The sequence below is a fragment of the Strongylocentrotus purpuratus genome, unplaced genomic scaffold (assembly GCF_000002235.5).
Source record: "Strongylocentrotus purpuratus isolate Spur 01 unplaced genomic scaffold, Spur_5.0 spur5_scaffold_10, whole genome shotgun sequence".
Classification (NCBI taxonomy): domain Eukaryota; kingdom Metazoa; phylum Echinodermata; class Echinoidea; order Camarodonta; family Strongylocentrotidae; genus Strongylocentrotus; species Strongylocentrotus purpuratus.
This window is the reverse complement of record NW_022145595.1, coordinates 9,467,120-9,485,011: the sequence shown is the minus strand read 5'-3', so window position 1 is coordinate 9,485,011 and position 17,892 is coordinate 9,467,120. Positions and strand designations below refer to the sequence as shown.

General features: G+C 41.1%; 1 protein-coding gene across 1 annotated transcript in view; it reads left to right on the top strand.

Moving 5' to 3' along the window:
• Positions 1 to 366: 366 nt before the first annotated feature.
• The window catches only part of LOC754123 (Werner syndrome ATP-dependent helicase homolog), a 57,884-nt gene continuing 40,358 nt past the window's right edge, over positions 367 to 17,892 (top strand). Inside the window, exons 1-5 of the mRNA XM_030979414.1 lie at positions 367 to 428; positions 11,992 to 12,208; positions 12,486 to 12,664; positions 13,781 to 13,960; positions 16,892 to 16,988. Coding sequence (XP_030835274.1) covers positions 12,115 to 12,208; positions 12,486 to 12,664; positions 13,781 to 13,960; positions 16,892 to 16,988 — 550 coding nt within the window. The 5' untranslated portion in view covers positions 367 to 428; positions 11,992 to 12,114. The remainder of the gene's footprint in view (positions 429 to 11,991; positions 12,209 to 12,485; positions 12,665 to 13,780; positions 13,961 to 16,891; positions 16,989 to 17,892) is intronic.

Sequence of the window (17,892 nt, the reverse complement as noted above, 5' to 3'; positions counted from 1 at the left end):
CCTTAGTATTTGTATTTTCTCTACCTGGGATGAATGACACAGGTTAAGCTGCCTTATCTTTCATTGTTGAACCTTTAATAATATTGCTGTCTTCCTCGGGACTATATTAGCCTATAGTAAATATTCCTAATTCTGAAATCCTAACATATCGTTACATCATTCTAGCCCAGAAGTAAAAAGAAAAATTTGAGAGGCATGCAAGTGTCTTTTTTTAATGTTAGAGAACACATTCGTTTCAGAAGATCAAAAAGTACAGAAGCCCTATGTAAATAAATTGTTTTACACCCCCCCCCCCCCCCCCCCCCCTCCCCTCAACATGAACATCTCTCCGATTTTTGTTGGATTGCATTGTTTTTTCCAAGACTTCTGACAAGACTAGCAATTGCGGGAAATCGGTCTTGTTTTGATTCACGACGTCGCGTTTGGTGGTAAGAAGTTTGGTGGATTTTTCTAAATTCTAAAATTTTGACAAATGTATGACTGGTAATAAAGTGGGGGTGTTTACTTTGGAATACCCCACCAATACAAATATTCCTTCGTGAGCAACACAATCACTTTAAGTGTCTGTTTTGCAAAAGTAGTTGGCCTAGAATCGCGTTCGAAGGCGCAGGCGCGGTGCGGGCAACTAAATGTTGATCAGGCCAGCTAGCTACAGCTACGGACGGGCGCGGCGGGCAATCGGCACCTTGCGCTCGCGCAGTGCATGCGGAAAGAGAACAGAGAATGCAATGGACGCCGCGCCAGGCGCCTAGCCAGTGGGGGAGGGGGAGGGGGGACGGTCGCCCCCCCCCCCCCCCCAAAAAAAAAAAAAACGCTGGTAAAAAGAGAGAGAGAGAGAGAGAGAGAAGAGAAAAAAGGGAGAGGACGTAGCCGTAGAAGGAAGAAAAAGGAACAGACAAAGACAAGAGTCGAGAATGGTATGAAGGTAGGCACATTCATGGGGCACTAGAGGGTGCTTCGCGAGCGTACGAAAATCTGAATGGCCTTGCTGCGGTGGGTCGGCAATAATCGGCCCAAAACTTGGATATGAGAGGGTGGAAGGATATATCTTTTTTATAATGTTATCCGGTCTTACCCCTAACCATCCTATGTTTAATCTATGTAGAAATAACATGCGAGTACGATAATTAAGAGAAACATCGGGCCCATTACTGATGCAACTTTTTAAATATTAGCCTAGAAATGACCACCAAACGGAAAAAAATGACATTTTTTTCCGACAAATCTTCATAAAATCTGAGTTATAAACAACTCACAACTAGGCTCGGTAATGCAAATACGATTTTCTGAAAATTCAGGTGTGATTTTTTAAGTTTCTTTCAAGTATATTTCTGCGTATCGCAGCGCAAATTTTCTTCACTGCTTCAAAATCACCCTTGAAAATTTTTTTTGCAACGAATTTGATACGGGGTCCGTGAGTGTTCCCCGTTCCTTGCGTGTTGAAAGTTTGGTAATGTAGGGATTTATTTTGAACTTCTGAAACTCCCCTTCATATCCATGATTCATCCCTTTCATATTAATAGGTCATCCCTCATTTACATTCACCCTTTTCATCCACCATCCTTTCATCTGTCTATCTCTCTTTCTCTCTCATTGGTTTCAATGTTCACCTGATGCAGTCAAGCTTATAGTATAATTTACATATACCATGAATATTCAATATATACCCTTTGTTTATGTTTGAATATTCAAGAATACTTTGTGATGCTGATTTATACTTGTATGGGACTAAATGAATATTTATTGGTTTCTTCTACTTTGCATGGAATGTATGTGGAATGCTACATAGAATGCTGTAATGCTTTGCTACATTAAAACCTGGTCAGTTAGCCAGGTGTTATCAATCGTACAACATGTCTGCTGGGCTGCCTCTGTGTACTTAAGAGTGCTAGGAATTAGTTAGAACCACAACCCTACATTGGTGGCAGCGGTGTTTTTCTAGCCTCTTCTTCCCCAGAGCTTCAGGCAGCTTCTTCCAGCGGCGGCTGATAGTCAAGGTTTTGGTTATCTCTTCACCCTGCTTCGATTGATACAGTTACGCCCTGCTTCGTGAATTTGCTTCCTACTCCAGGTAATTTAGTTCACCCTTTTCGAAAGGCGCTGTTTCTACTGTGCTCCTACCAATGTTAGTTTTCATCCTGCTTCAGTGAAATTCTTCCTTCTTCGCGAATTCTTCTACATGCATAATCTGAAGTTAGTGAAATTTCCGAGTGAATCGGTGTATTTGGAGCCATGTTTTTCAGTGTGAAACCTGTATGGACTCAACACATTTCATAGTGGATTAGATGTGTTCTTGCAATTTCAGGTTTACTAATGCTTGCAATTCAAGACTGACTTTCAAGTGTTACTGATTTTAGATATCATGAGTACATTTCGTCTAGACCTCCCTGAGGTCTTCACTGGAGAAGACGGTAGGAATTTTGGGCAGTGGGTACGAAGGCTGGAAGTAGCGGTTGAAGTTCTTCCCCAGACAGAAAGAAAACTGCATCTCATCCTTCCATCCAGACTAGCGGGTGTGGCTTTCACAGTTTGGGAGAGTATTCCGAGCACAGATCAACAAGAGTACAGTGTGGTTAGAAAGAAACTTTCTGCTGTTTTTGGGAATACAAATTATTTGACCACGTTCAAGTCATGTATCGATGCTCGGAAGCGGCAACAGAATGAGGTTTTGGAAGTTTTTGCGGCAGCAATTACGACACTAGTGGAAGAAGCCTTCCCTAATTATGACGCTGCAGGAAAGGATGGAGAGAAATTTCGCAGATTTCTCGCCGGTATTGACAAACCCCTGCAGATAAGAATACATGAGATGGGTGCGACGTCGTTTAGCGAGGCACTGGATGTTGCGGTGCGAGTTGAAAGAGCGAATCGGTTGGGGCAACCATCAGTGGCAACAGACTTTACCATAGCGTCAACTTCTCCGAAGAGGGATGCCACCTCGGCGACGCTTGAGAAGGTTTTACAGCGTTTAGATGAGCTAGAACTCAAGTTGGAGAAACGCAACTCTACACCTAGACCTCAATACTCTGATCGTCGTCTCCAACCGTCGAGATCGCCCAGTCCTTATGACCACCCGTCTCGGTCGAATCGCCAATATTAAGATGATCGTTGGCGCCAACCATCTCGATCGCCTAGCCCATACCAACCACATCAACGACGCTTCAGGTCGCCCAGCCCCCTACGTCACCAACGCACTCAGAGCCCTACACATCATCGCACACTTCGCGGGTCAACCCCACCCAGGCGTAATGCATACGATGATGTTAGATCTGCTAGCCCACGACAGTCAAGATACTCGAACCAAGCTAACTGGCAGTCTTCACGTTCTGACGACCGCCACGCATCTGGTACAAGGGATACCCCTTATCATCAGTTGAACGGTGAACAGCACAGGAAGGTTCGTTTCGATGACCAGGGAAACTACTGGTAGTTGGTGAGGAGGGTCACTCATCAACTTCACCACTCTTGACCAAACAGACTCAAACTGACAACAAATCTCATCCTCCATCTACTTCGGCTGTTAATGATCATTCTTCTCCTTCACCTCCGCCACCATATATTCCAGCAATCGTTGACAACTCATATATTTTGGCTTTTATTGACAGTGGTTCATTTATATCACTGATGAGTGCAGATTTCTACTACTCCATCCCAGAAGGCCAGCGAAGTATATTACAGAAGTCGACAACTCTGGCTTCAACGATAACCAGAGAAGGCATTGACATCATTGGCACAACCTCTCCCACCATCCATCTTGGTAACAAAACAACCAGACATATGTTCAATGTTGCAAGGAACATAACTCATCCTTTCGTCCTTGGTTGGGATTTCATGTTCAAACATGATGCCACTCTATCTACTACGACATTCACTATGCCTGGTATGAGTATTCCACTGGTCGACCGTCGTCAATATCAAGTACCACTCAAGTGCAATGTTTCGCTGATAGGAAAGGCAACTCTTCCTGGGATGAGTGAGGTACATGTCCAAGGCCGCCTTATTCCCCCTCAGCCTGATGTGATTCCACAAGACTACGATGGAATCTTTGAGCCCTCCATCCATGAACATCTCCATGTAGCAGGTGCAAGGTCTCTATCTCGACCGCAAGATGGTATCATCTTACTCAGGCTGATCAACCCTTCATCTGAGACAGTGCAATTATCTGCAGACACCACCCTTGGGCAGTTCTATTCTACTACTGGAGACGGTGAGGAAGAATATGAAATCATCGACAGTATTGTAGCTGGCACACAGAAAAGTTCGTCTTTTCAAGCTTCTTCGATGCTTCCTACTTCTAGTCTGTCCAAGACCGAGTATGAGTCTGCTGAAAGTCTACTCAATTCATACTCTGATGTTTTCAGCAGCACATCCGAGGATATTGGACAGACTAACCTCGCCTACCATGACATCACTACATCAACAGAGATACCAACTCGTAAAAGGGCATACAGGAGTTCACCAACTATGAGAGTCGAGATCCAGAACCAGGTTGATGAGCTACTTCGTCGAGACATCATCGAGGAAAGTTTTAGTCCATGGGCAAGCCCCATCGTTATGGTGCGAAAGAAGGACAAGGCTTACAGGTTTTGTGTTGACTACAGAGCTTTGAATGCTGTTACGGTACGGGATTCGCATCCGATTCCACGACAGGACGATTCTATCGATGCTTTGTCCTCCTCGTCCTACTTCAGTGTAATTGACCTATCTTCAGGCTATTGGCAGATCCCTTTGGATCCGAAAGACAAGGAGAAGACCGCATTTACCACTGGAACTGGCCTCTATCAGTTTAAGGTCATGCCATTTGGTTTAGTCAACGCGCCAATGACGTTCCAGCGAGTAATGGAAGCCGTCCTCCATGGTCTCCATTGGTCAACATGTCTTATCTACTTAGATGATTGCATTATTCTCGGCAAGACATTTCAGGATCACCTACACAATCTCCGGGAAGTCTTACAACGATTCCGAGAAGCCAATCTCAAGCTGAAACCTTCGAAATGTCAATTCTTTCGAAAGGAAGTAACCTATCTGGGACATGTGATCAGTACTACTGGAGTTCGCCCCGATCCTGTCAACACCAAGAAAGTCTCATCCTGGCCTCAACCTAAGACTCCAACCCAAGTGAGAGCATTTCTAGGACTTGCCTCCTACTATCGTCGGTTTATGCCAAGTTTTGCTCAAGTAGCATCTCCACTCACTGACTTGACTCATTAAGGCAAGAAGTTCATCTGGACTGATGATTGTGAGGAAGCCTTCGACCAACTGAAGTCGTCTCTCACAAGCCCACCAATCCTTGCATACCCGGACTTCAACACCAAGTTTAGCTTAGCCACTGATGCTTCACAAGATGCTATTGGAGCCGTACTCTCTCAGTTGCAAGATGGTAATGACCGAGTGGTTGCTTTCTACAGTCGGAAGCTTACAGAGTCCCAGCGTAGATGGTCTACCTACGATAGGGAACTGTGGGCAGTTATCTCGTCTATCCGCCATTTCAGACATTATCTTAGAGGCCAAGAATTTAACATTCTCACTGACCATCGCCCTCTGTTGGGCTACAACAGTGTACCTATCCAAGACGATGCGACAGGAAGGAGAGCAAGATGGATTGTAGAGTTGAATGCATATTCTTTCACCATAACTCACAAGAAGGGCACTGCACATCAAAACGCTGATGCAATGTCGCGCATGCCGGAAGATGTTACACACCCTGTTAGTATGGTGAACACACGCTCCTCTACCACTCAACCAGTCCAGGAATCAACCGTTCCAAAGTCATCCAACTCTATGGCTGATAAAGCTCCCAAGAACTTTATCCTGGCTAGCCATCATGCTGATTTACAGTATCATCAGCAACACGATAAAGACATTCAGAGAATAATCAAGTACATCAAGGAAGTCCGTCATCCAACAGTGAGAGAAGTCCGGCGACAATCACCTCGTCTACGACGTCTCCTATGGCAACTCCCTCGTCTTGTACTAGAGAATGATCTCTTATACCGACGACGACAAGACAACTCAGGTTCGTCCTCTCTTCAGGTAGTTGTGCCTGAATCTCTTATCCCTCAGGTCCTGCAAGAGATACATGGTAATCCATCCTCTGGACACTTCGGAGTTCAACGCACACTACACAGGGCTGAATCTATGTGCTTTTGGCCATTCATGCACAAGGATATAACCGACTACTGCAGAACTTGTCCTGCTTGTGAGTCGATTAGATCTCCAAGTCCTAAGCACCAAGCTCCACTCCAGAGCATAAAGACCGATCACCCTCTTCAAATGGTTTTCGCTGATATAGCCGAGCTGCCTACTTCAAGAAGCGGGTACCACTATATTTTGGTTGTTGTTGATCACTTTAGTAAATACACCAATATTTACCCCATGCGAGACCAGACCGCCCAGACTGTGGCTGGACACTTATTCGAAGAATACATCAAGGAGCATGGAGTTCCTGAGTCACTACATACAGACCAAGGAAGACAATTTGAATCCAGACTAGTCCAGGATCTCTGCAAGAGGCTCGGCATTCGCAAATCTCGATCATCCCCTTACCACCCACAGGGAGCTGGCATCGTTGAAAGAGCGAACAGAGTTATCAAAGAACAACTTGCTAAGTACATAGCAGACCAAGGAGGTGACTGGGACAAGCACATACATCAATTGCAGCTACATGTAGCCTACAACACTAGTGTCCATACAAGCACTGGCATGACACCCTATTTCATCATGCATGGTCGTGAAGCAAGGACCCCAGCTAGTGTCACTTGTCCTATCATGACTCAGTCATATGATTCTCCTCAAGAGTATGTCACTGATGTGTGTTCCCGGCTAAGACAGGCTTTCCAACATACCAGACAGAAGGCAGAACAAGCGCAACTCAGGCAGAAAAGGGACTATGATGCGTCAACTAGGACCATCAAGTATGCGCCAGGAGATCTAGTTTGGTTACACAATCCCGTCAATGCTAGACGCAAACTGGAGCCCAACTGGAAGGGACTGCATCATCGTCTCATCCTCGCCAGATAACCTTAACTACCTGATAGCCGACATTCATAATGAAAGTGCAAAGAAACTAGTTCATCACAACAGACTCAAACTCTTCAGATCTAGAGCTTTTCTACAAGGGAAAGGACCTTCAACTTCGCGTCCTCCTTCAGGTGGTCAGAAAAGACATGAAGTTATCCCTCCTTCCTCAAGTCCTCCTTCAAGTAATCAGGCAAGGCCTGACATACCTCCTCCATCTCATTTGGCATCTCACTCTTCAATAGAGATGCCATGGTCAACTGACACTCCAACACAAGCTGATCGGTTCCGGCCGCCAGAAGACCTCCAGGTTCCAGCGGGTCAACAACCAATCCACTCTGAGTTAGGCAATTCTGACCAGCCATCTTGGTCAGAGGCGTCTAATGGACAGTCATCAACTCAATCCATACAACTACAGACTCGAGAGCGACAGGTTAACTCCCCTGACCATTTCCATAGACCAGGGCCCTCTAGAGAAAACCCTGATGTCAACCCCGATGTCAACCCCGATGTCAACCCCGATGTCAACCCCGATGTCTACCCTGATGTCAACCCCGAGGTCAATGACCAGCAACACACCACTCAACCATCAACTGGTGCATCAGCGACCCAACGTACACCCCGCACTATGCAAGAAGCCCCCACGACGCAAGAGGACACCACGACGCAGTTACCTCAAACTCGCTCTGGTAGACGCGTCCACAAACCGCAGAAGTATAGCGATTACCAACTGTGACTATTTTCCGATATCGAGAGGTATTGAACATTTCATTAGTCTGAAGTCAACATTTCCGTCAGGAGAAAAGTACGTTTAAACTGTCAACTTTCGGTTATGGAAAATTACAATATTTAATTGGACTGTGATCATGAATGACAGAGACATTCAAACTCATTTGAGCTTTAAGTGCTAAACTGGACTGTTCAGTATATTTGACTCTATGTACTCGGCAACAATTTTGAGCGATTTTGATATTGAATGGACTGTGAATTTCATGAGTTCTGTACGGGTCAGAACATCAGAATTATGGACTGAGAATTTCGAGCGTTAGACAAATAAGAATTGGAATGGACTGTAATTCCTTCTGCATTTCTCGCGAATTTTTGTTTGATTGCAGAACTTCTAAATTTGAGTTATATTTGTGTGTGTATTATTAATGATTCATACAAAGCACATGGACCATTGTTAGGCATTTGGTGAAATATCTAGAATATATCGGTATATTTGTTAGTGTTCATCTCTTGCGAGATACATTTTTTACAAATTTCTTCAATTGATGTCTAGTGATGGTTATGCTGGATTGTGTTTTCTTTGTTTGTATTCATAGCGTTTGAAATTCTTGAAGTAAGGACTAAACCAGGAAAAAATATGGGTTTTCTTGATTTTGCATGCGTCTTGACAAAGTAAATGGACAGTTGTTGATTGTCAAGAGAGAAATATCATTATTTTGGTAGTTGTTAAAACAAAAAGAAAAAAAGACAGACAGAAAAAATGAGATTGATTATGGTCTTCGTGTGAGGATATGTTTGTATTTTGTTTGGTCGATCCAAATATTTTTGACAAAGAAGAAAAGAAAAATATTACGTTTGAATGTGACCACTTCTCATGCATTATGTATTATTCAGAGGTACAATGTTATTGAAGGGTACGAGATGTTTGACCTGATAATGGTTTTTTTGTGGATTTAATCTTGCAGGTTACAAATGACAAAGCAGACACTGGCTCAATCTCAGTTGGAAATGTTTTATATTTTGAGGGGTCATTTTGCTTAACCAAAAGCAAGGATACTGTTGAAAACTATTTTTCTAAAGTGACTTATGTTTTATATTATGATAATGTGATATAATCACTTATGTCTGGTTATTATGATAGGAATATGAATGTTATGTATTTGTATTCATGTAATGGATAGCTTCTGGAAAATCTCAAATTTCCAAGTGATAGAATTTTTCATTTCTAGAAGGTAAAAAGAAAAAGAAGTAATAATTGGTTGAAAGAATTATTCAGCTATAGATGATTTCATTTCCTTACCAATTGCTCAAAATAATGAGAGCGAAACAACTTTGGAACTGTATTTGGCTTTAGAAACAAAGGAAACGGCGTTTGGACAAAAAGTGTTTTGTTAGGATTGTTACAACTTTTTGAGTCAATTGTTTTTTTTTTAGAAAGGCAGATACACTGTATTTATAGTTGTTTCTATTTTACCATTGGAATCGGGAAGTGTTTCCCCGAGATGAAAGTGAAACAGATTGGAAGCGGGAAAGCTCAGGTATACAGGTATATAAAATCATGTGGTTTTTGCAGATTTTTGTTTTTCTTTTCAGCTTATACATGTATATTAAGCTAATACTCTGTACATTTGAGTCATAGGTCATTTATATACGAGTAAAATTCATTTGTTTTGTACAATTGTATATATATATGCTTACAGGTAGTAAGGTTTAGTTTTTCTTTTAAAGGGAAACAAAAGGATATATTGATAGTGATTCTCTGTTTACAAGAGGAAAGGATAGAAAATATCATTTTGAAAGATGTTTAATGTGTTAGATGTTTGGGTAATCAAAGAAAGGACAATGCCTTATAAAATGAGGACATTTTATTTGTAAGGGGAAGACTAGTTTGTAGGGATTTATTTTGAACTTCTGAAACTCCCCTTCATATCCATGATTCATCCCTTTCATATTAATAGGTCATCCCTCATTTACATTCACCCTTTTCATCCACCATCCTTTCATCTGTCTATCTCTCTTTCTCTCTCATTGGTTTCAATGTTCACCTGATGCAGTCAAGCTTATAGTATAATTTACATATACCATGAATATTCAATATATACCCTTTGTTTATGTTTGAATATTCAAGAATACTTTGTGATGCTGATTTATACTTGTATGGGACTAAATGAATATTTATTGGTTTCTTCTACTTTGCATGGAATGTATATAAATGCTACATAGAATGCTGTAATGCTTTGCTACATTAAAACCTGGTCAGTTAGCCAGGAGTTATCAATCGTACAACATGTCTGCTGGGCTGCCTCTGTGTACTTAAGAGTGCTAGGAATTAGTTAGAACCACAACCCTACATTGGTACAACCCTACAGTAATACAAAGTTTGCATTGTCTCGCGCACGAAAAAATGGCTCGAAAACAAACGTCAAAACGAGAAATAAACAAGCTTTTTTATAGTTATAAGAGATCTACCGAGGTTTCTTTGTCGATATAATTTATTATATAGTCTCAATTAGAATTCAGAATTATCTCACTGAAACCGACGATGTTCTCGATCGTAGTTAATTTCACTTTGCCAGCAGACGTTCTAGCGTGGTTTTGGCAAAAAGCTAGCCCGCCACCTTCCCACCTCGAACCTTTCGAGTTCCGCTAAAATTGTGCGCTGCGGAGCTCCGAGGGTGCGTTGGTATCGCTGGCAAACTCTCGGCCGGCTAGCTCCCCACGACGGACCATTCGCGGTATGGCGAGAGTGTGTGTGTGAGATACCATTTTGGATTCGAGAACGCACGTACCACAACCGTGCGCGTCATTTTTTTTAAGCTGTCGAATGTCTACGACCAATTTTACATGTATGATTTTTAGTACAGATACTTGGTCAGTTTTCTTCTTATATCTTTGGTTTTACAACATTTAAAAATATAATTTCTTCAAATTTGCTCCTGACTCAGTTCAGACTAATTGTCTGATGTGTTTTCAAGTCAATTTCTTGAATATATTTTTTTGCATGAATTTACCTAATGAAGGGGTAACCATGCAAAGTTCGCAAAGTTTTTTACTACAAATTTGTTCCAATTTATAAAAATCCATTGTCAAAGGATATCAGAGATATCGCGTTTTAAAAATTCTATGTCCGGTCGTGCGAATGTGCTGCATCAAAAAAAGTCATAAAAAAACGAGACCTAAGGCTAAGTTCCCGCACGGGGGTTTACACTTACAGTTGATTTATCCAAAAAATCGATCCATCAATATCATAATTTGAAAGACAAGATATCTTACTATCAGTTGGTACCACTTTTTACTTACAATTTTGAGGAAATCTGCTCTTAAATTGAAGATTTTCAGACCCTTATCGGTAAGTTGATAATTTTTCGGAACGAACGCAAAAGATTGCAAAATTTGCCGAACTTTTGTGTCAATGTTTTCACAATTTCGTACCCAATTTCAAAGAAACATTCAATTCTGGGTAATTTAATGTTCCTCTTTCCAATGGTGATATCAGATTTTCGAAATCTTACGGATTTTTCGAGATAGCGAACTTAGGTCACGTGCGAACTTTGGTCACACGTCCATACAACGAATCGTTTTCTTTCTCTGACAATAAATTAATGAAACGTCAAAGCTACCGCGCCGTAGGGGAGGGGGGCGAGGAACTGAATTCAGACAAGGATTAAGAGTCAAGAACGGTTCAACGAATCGTCTTCATTCTCTGACAATAAATTAATGAAACGTCAAAGCTACCGCGCCGAAGGGGAGGGGGGGACGAGGAACTGAATTCAGACAAGGATTAAGAGTCGTGAACGGTCCAACGGGTGAGGGTATAGCGTATAGTGTATGTTTCAAAATCATGCATGCGATGACGCGAAGGATAGCCTGCATACATGCCAGTACGTAGTCTAGCAATTACTACCTTTTTTCTTTCTTTTTTCCCAGTCTGGCCCTGATGCATGACAAAAATGGTTGCCATGCATGACAGCGTTTTCAGACCCTCGATGCGTGATTGTCACGCATTATTTGTGATACTTGGTAGCTCTGTAATAAGCGTTGTAAAAACTATTTTCAGAAGAAGAAAATCCATGGAATAAGTAAAGTCAAAATAAAATTAAAGTTAATCATTGAGACAAACACTGCAGCTAGACTCCCAGCATGCCTTGTTCTCCTTGACGCGGCCAAGCATTTGATGTACTGTGGGACAATAGTCTCTTAAATTTACACCCATGCTTTTGTTACCTCCATTATTTGTCCATAATCCAGATTCCTGATTATCTTCATATCTGAACTACAAAAAGTACAAGTCTACAATGTAAGTCACAGAGCGATGGAAAACAACAGAAGTCGATTGATCTGAAACGGAAGACCCAAGTAATTCATACCAAGATGGATGTGGCATCGTTAGTCTCTCAACTCTCCTCTCTACAGCGTCTTGCCCATGCAACACTAGAAACATTGGATTATCAGTCCAAACTCTTAGGTAAACTTGGTAAACTTGATAATTTTTTAACCCATTGCAATTTAAAATGTCCCATATTGATTAATTGTTATTTTCAACATATATTTGTGTATAATGTATGTGTTAACCCATCACCCCCCCCCCCCCCCCCAAAAAAAGAGTTAAGAAACCTATATGTAGATCAATCATTGTGAAATGCTCTTTTTTATTTACTTTTTGGTCAGGTGAGTGAGCAAAAAATCAATTGATTGTATTTGTTATAAGTGAAATATGAAATGTTCTTCCCTTTTCTATCTAGGTATCTCCCAAGGCTGTGTCACCAAGGGCTTAGACTTGGTCAAGACTGCCACTACTGCTGTCAAGGGTCTTCAGTCGCTGCTCAATGAGAATGAACAGACAAGACAAGCCACCAGTCTGGAGGAAATGGAGACACTGAATTGCGAAGAGGATTCTTCTCCAGAGGCAAGCAGTACTCCGGTAAGAACAGACCTTATAATAATAATATGATAATAATAATAATCTTTTAAAGTCCACTCCAAATGTTATTAAGTTAAACCAAAAATGGAAATTCTTTTTGCCCAATTGATCGTGAGCCTGGCAGCCACTGAGCAGCGCCAGATCGACGTTGCTCTATTCCTTATTGTTGAACGCCAAACAAGGTAGCAACAACTCCCGTCTTTTAAGGTCTTGTGGTATGACGCGGCCGGGATTCGAACCCACGACCTCCTGGTTGTGAGGCGGACGCTCTACTGACTGATCCAACACAAAGGAGGTTTGTTGACAAACCTAGGTTTATGTGCGTCATATGACGCGTTTTGACGCATTCCAGATCAAGGTTTGTCTGAATCTTGGTCTGAAACGCATCGAAACGTGTCATATGACGCACATAAACCTAGGTTTGTTGACAAACCTCCTTTGTGAATTCGGGCCTGTGAGTCCAGAAAAGGGGAACCCAGATTCAAGTGCCAATAGTTTATGAGTGTTTATGCATGAGTCAAGTAGTCTTATCAACAAGACCTTTTACAGTTCACGGAGATTGTATGTAATCTGCATTTGAAGCTCATAGTTTGATTACATCATATGAAAACCCCTTACATCAAGAGCAAAACATGTTTTGATGATTGGTACACTTTAATACTTCAAGCAGGCTCCCAGTAGTCACTTCAAAAAAATATTGCCAAAAATGAATTAATCTTAAGAGCTACATATCCGATTATCGTCGGTGGGGTGACAAAACCTCGTATCTCAATTTTTTGAGATTTTTTTTTTTTTTGTGCACAATTTTTACTGTATTTCAACAATGACATTAAAAATTGTATAAATATTCCAGTTTAAAAAAAAAAGGACTGTGTAACAGCACTAAATTTGTTGAGACAGGAAAGTTTTTTCGCTCTCCTGAAAATTCATGATTTTTGAGATACGAGGTTTTGTCACCCCACCGGCGTTATACTGTATATTGCCGTTACTTGGCTACCTGCAGATATGAATTTATTATACTTTAAATTACATCTTTAAATTTGATTGTATTTTTTGTTTTTTTCCATTTACCCAATGTTTTAACTCATTGCCCTTTGTTCATGTAATTCGTTTCAGTCTACAAACACAGACCTGGTCAAATTGGAATACGATGGCTTTGTTGATGAGGATTCTATTGTAAAGGTCAAGAAAGAATACATACAGCCGGTGGAAGAAGAGGATTCTAAACCAGATCTATCGGCAGAACTGTTTGACGACTTTGAAGATGAAGAGGAAATTGATGAAAACATGCTAGCTGTAAGTTTCCCCTTATTATTATTATGTTCTTAACCCTTACTCTATGAAAGGTACTATGTCCCATTTGTAGGCCAAAAAATGAAAAGATTAAATTCCAACAGCATTTGAAAGATATTACTAATTTAGAACTTCCTTCAAACTTCCTTCAATCACTAAAGTAATAGTCTGATTTTCAGACCCTTGTACCGAGTGGTCATACTTTTTGTGCTGCGCAAAGATTCAATCAGTTTAATTTTGGCCATTTGAAGAATTAGGTTATTGATGTAGACAAATGCTCATGTACCCTTTACATCTCATTTACATGTATGTACATGTATGTTATTACCAAAGAAAAAACTAAGTAATTCAGTCACTTGATAGTGTCTGACAGTGAAGTCTAGAAAGGAAATGGGTTTCCTCTGAATTCACAGACAGGACATACGTGACATCAAACATTACTAGATTTTGTTGATGTAAACTTTGTTGTCATATTTTAGGTTTGAGGTGTTCTTTTCCAGTTTGTATATTTTTCCACATATTATGATCATCTTGAATCTGCCATTAGATAGGTAAAATGTAGGAGTATGTTGTCTTTCCTATAATTTTTTCAACTTATCTTAATTCATTCGCTCCTCTAAATCATTAGGCCCCAGAACTCCTTACATACATGAAAAAAAACATGTTAAAGATGCTTCTATACTGCCAGTTTATTTTAGTACAATTGTCAAATTAGCATTATAAATATACACAAATTTTATCCTCAGAACCTGATAACAGACATTTTGCTACAAGCAGGCCCAAGGTTAAACACTTTAAACACCAGGCCTTAAATTAATCGACGGCCATCGACGGCCAGGCCGTCGATGCCCCTATGACTGGCCGCGGTGCCCTCCCAAAAAAAGATATATTCACGGCCAAAAAGGCCGTGCCCTTTTTTTCAAACTGGCCGACGTGCCTTTTTTTCCAACTGGACGTGCCCTTTTTATTTTAAATTTGCGCCCATAATCATCTAAAACTAGACGGCAAGGCGCAAGTGTTTTCCGTGAAAATGCGCCCATAAATTATTAGAACAGTAAAAATACACGAATCACGAACAGTTTGCGGCCCACGAGCTCTCTTCTAGCTTCGTGCCGTGAAAATGCGCCCTTTGTTATTATAATTATAGGCAATGCGCTAGCTAGCGCACGTACGTACGTACGTTCATATTATGCGATCGCATGATATGCATATGGTGCATGCTGTTGACGCACGCACGTACGTACAAATCGAAGGCCAGGATCAAGAAAACAAATCGTCAAATGGAGAAATAAACAAGCATTCAAATAGTCATTAGAGATCTGTCGAGGTTTGTTTGTAGGCCTAGTTTATTATTTTATCTCAAATAGAATTTAGAATTATCTTATTAATAAGTTAAGAACACCTACGATGTTCTCGATCGTAGTTACTCTCATTTTGCCACCAGCCGACCTCGCTTCAAAAAGCTACCCCGCCAGCTTCCCAAGACGAACGTTTCGAGTCCTGGTAAAATTCCGAGGGTGCATAGGTTTCGCTGGCAAACTTCCAGCCCGACAGCTTCCCACCAAAAGTGGCGAGAGTGTGTGTGCGAGGAACGATTTTGGTTTCGTGAATGCACGTTACGCAACTGAGCTGAGCGTGTCACTTTCAGCTGTCGAATGTCTATAAGGACATTTTTACATCTTATTTCATTAGTTAGGCCTATGTAGACCTTTCTATACAACAGTTAAAAAGATAATTTCTTCAAATTTGCTCCTACTACCGAGAGAGTGGCGGAAGGTTTGTGTGTGAGGTGCGATTTTGATTTGGAATACCCGGCCCGGTAAACTTGCCAATTAAGTCCTTCTGACTTTCGATGTTTGTGAAATTGACAATTTATTTATTCATTTGCTCATCAATATTTTTAGTTACTTTAAAATACTGTTTAATGTGCAAGTTTGATGTTCTTAATCAATCTTTCCTGTTCATATTGTTAAGATTAAAAAGTTATTAAATTGATCGTTAGATCTATTCACATTATGAAATTAACATTTGTAGACTCTCTTTGAACTTATGATTAGATAAGCGGCCTATCTGTTTTTGGAAAATTGCCCCTTGCTCTGGTAAATTCCCGTGGCAAAGGGCAACTTAAAAAAAAAATTGCCCCTTGCTCCTGGCTGCTAAATCTAAGGCTTGCGGGCCGCCGCCTTGTTTGCAGGCGCGTAGCCAGAGTTTGGTGTTTGGGGGGGCACATACATGTAATCGATCGAGGTCAAAAAAAGGGGTCTACAAAATTTCAACCGATCCTGGAAATTTTAGGGGGGGGGGCATGTGCCCCCCGTGCCCCCCCCCCCCCCCCCCGTGGCTACGCGCCTGCTTGTTTGTATGTACCGTAGACCTCTATACATTCTGTGAAGAAGCTGGTGCTAAAAGTCATGGGAAATTGATCCTGCACAAGTTTCATAAAATACACATGACATCTAACAAAAATAGAATCAATTTTTTTGGCCTCATACTCGATGCCCTTTTTGTAAAATATTTTGGCCTCGATGCCCTTTTTGTAAAAATATTTTGGCCTTGGTGCCCTTAAAAATATGAGGTACTCGAGGCCAAACTGGCCTTGCCCTAAAAATGACGAAATTTAAGGCCTGAAACACAATAAGCAAAAACGCTGGAAAACCTTCAGATCCACTTTTGCTAAAAAAAAAACACTGGAGAAACAAGCTAGAATGACTCCCACACACCTTCTCTACCACACCCTCTCTACCACACCCTAAAGCTTGTACACCACAACACCTGTGAAGCATTTCTATAGATACATATTCTTGAACAGGAACCCTTACCAAACATGAGCATCCATGAATTAATGAGACAAACAAAATTTGCCTGCTGTACAACTGTAACGCATAAAGTATTCTATATTTACCTCTCTGCCATAATGTTTGATTCTCTTTACAGGAGATTGATGCTATGTGTGAGGCTGTAGCCAACTCATCTACTGATACCATCAATGACTCCATGGTCTCTAAAGATGATGAGAATGAAACTGCTAATGGTATGTGTTACCTCCTCCCCCCCCCCCCCCCCCTCCCCCATCTGTAGTATCGTCATTTACTGTTTGTTTCCTTGTTTCTTCTTTTCTTTTCTTTTTTGTCACTTTCTTTTTTTAAACTTTTTTTTTATTTGGTTTTGTTTGTGTGGCGTGTGTGTGGAGCGTGTGTGTTTGCGTGTTCACTATCCAATTGTGGACATTCTTATGAATACACATCTTCAAACTACGGACAGTCCTTGTTACATTGATAGGTTTTTAGACTATTTTAAAACTTCAGAGGGTGCTATACGAAATATCTCGCAATGCTGCGCTGCGAGAGTCCGCAGTTGTGTACCCCATAAACTGTTTTGCATCCACGGTCTGGCTCCTCCCTACCTATCTGAACTTACAACTATCACGCAAAAGCCCTCTTCTCCCTTCGCTCCTCTCAAGGGATCACGCTGAACCACCTGTCTCCCAAGATGCTACCCACACTTGGTGATAGAGCCTTCACAACTGCTGCTCCCAAACTGGAATAACCTAACGATATCCCTTCGTAACCAACAATCTGTCAATACCTTCAAAAATTATCTCAAAACTCACCTCGTCTGTTAACAATATAACTGTAAAGCGCATTTTACATGAATATTGAAAATGCGTTATATAAATACATTGTTATTATTGTCGCCTCAATATTTTATGTTTAAATGTCGATTATGCTGCCCTCTGTTGACAGCAGCAAAGCGTGGTATTTGCGTTATCGTGCTCTGTGCAGTGATAGTGGCCACTAGACTATCTTACTGCAAACGGTGACCATTTTCAGCAGAATTTTTCTTCTTCAGGCCACCGTTGACGTCAGGTGTATTGTACTGTTGAGGTGAGTGCGAGTAAAAACATTATATAGTTAAAGAAAAGAAACATTTTTTTT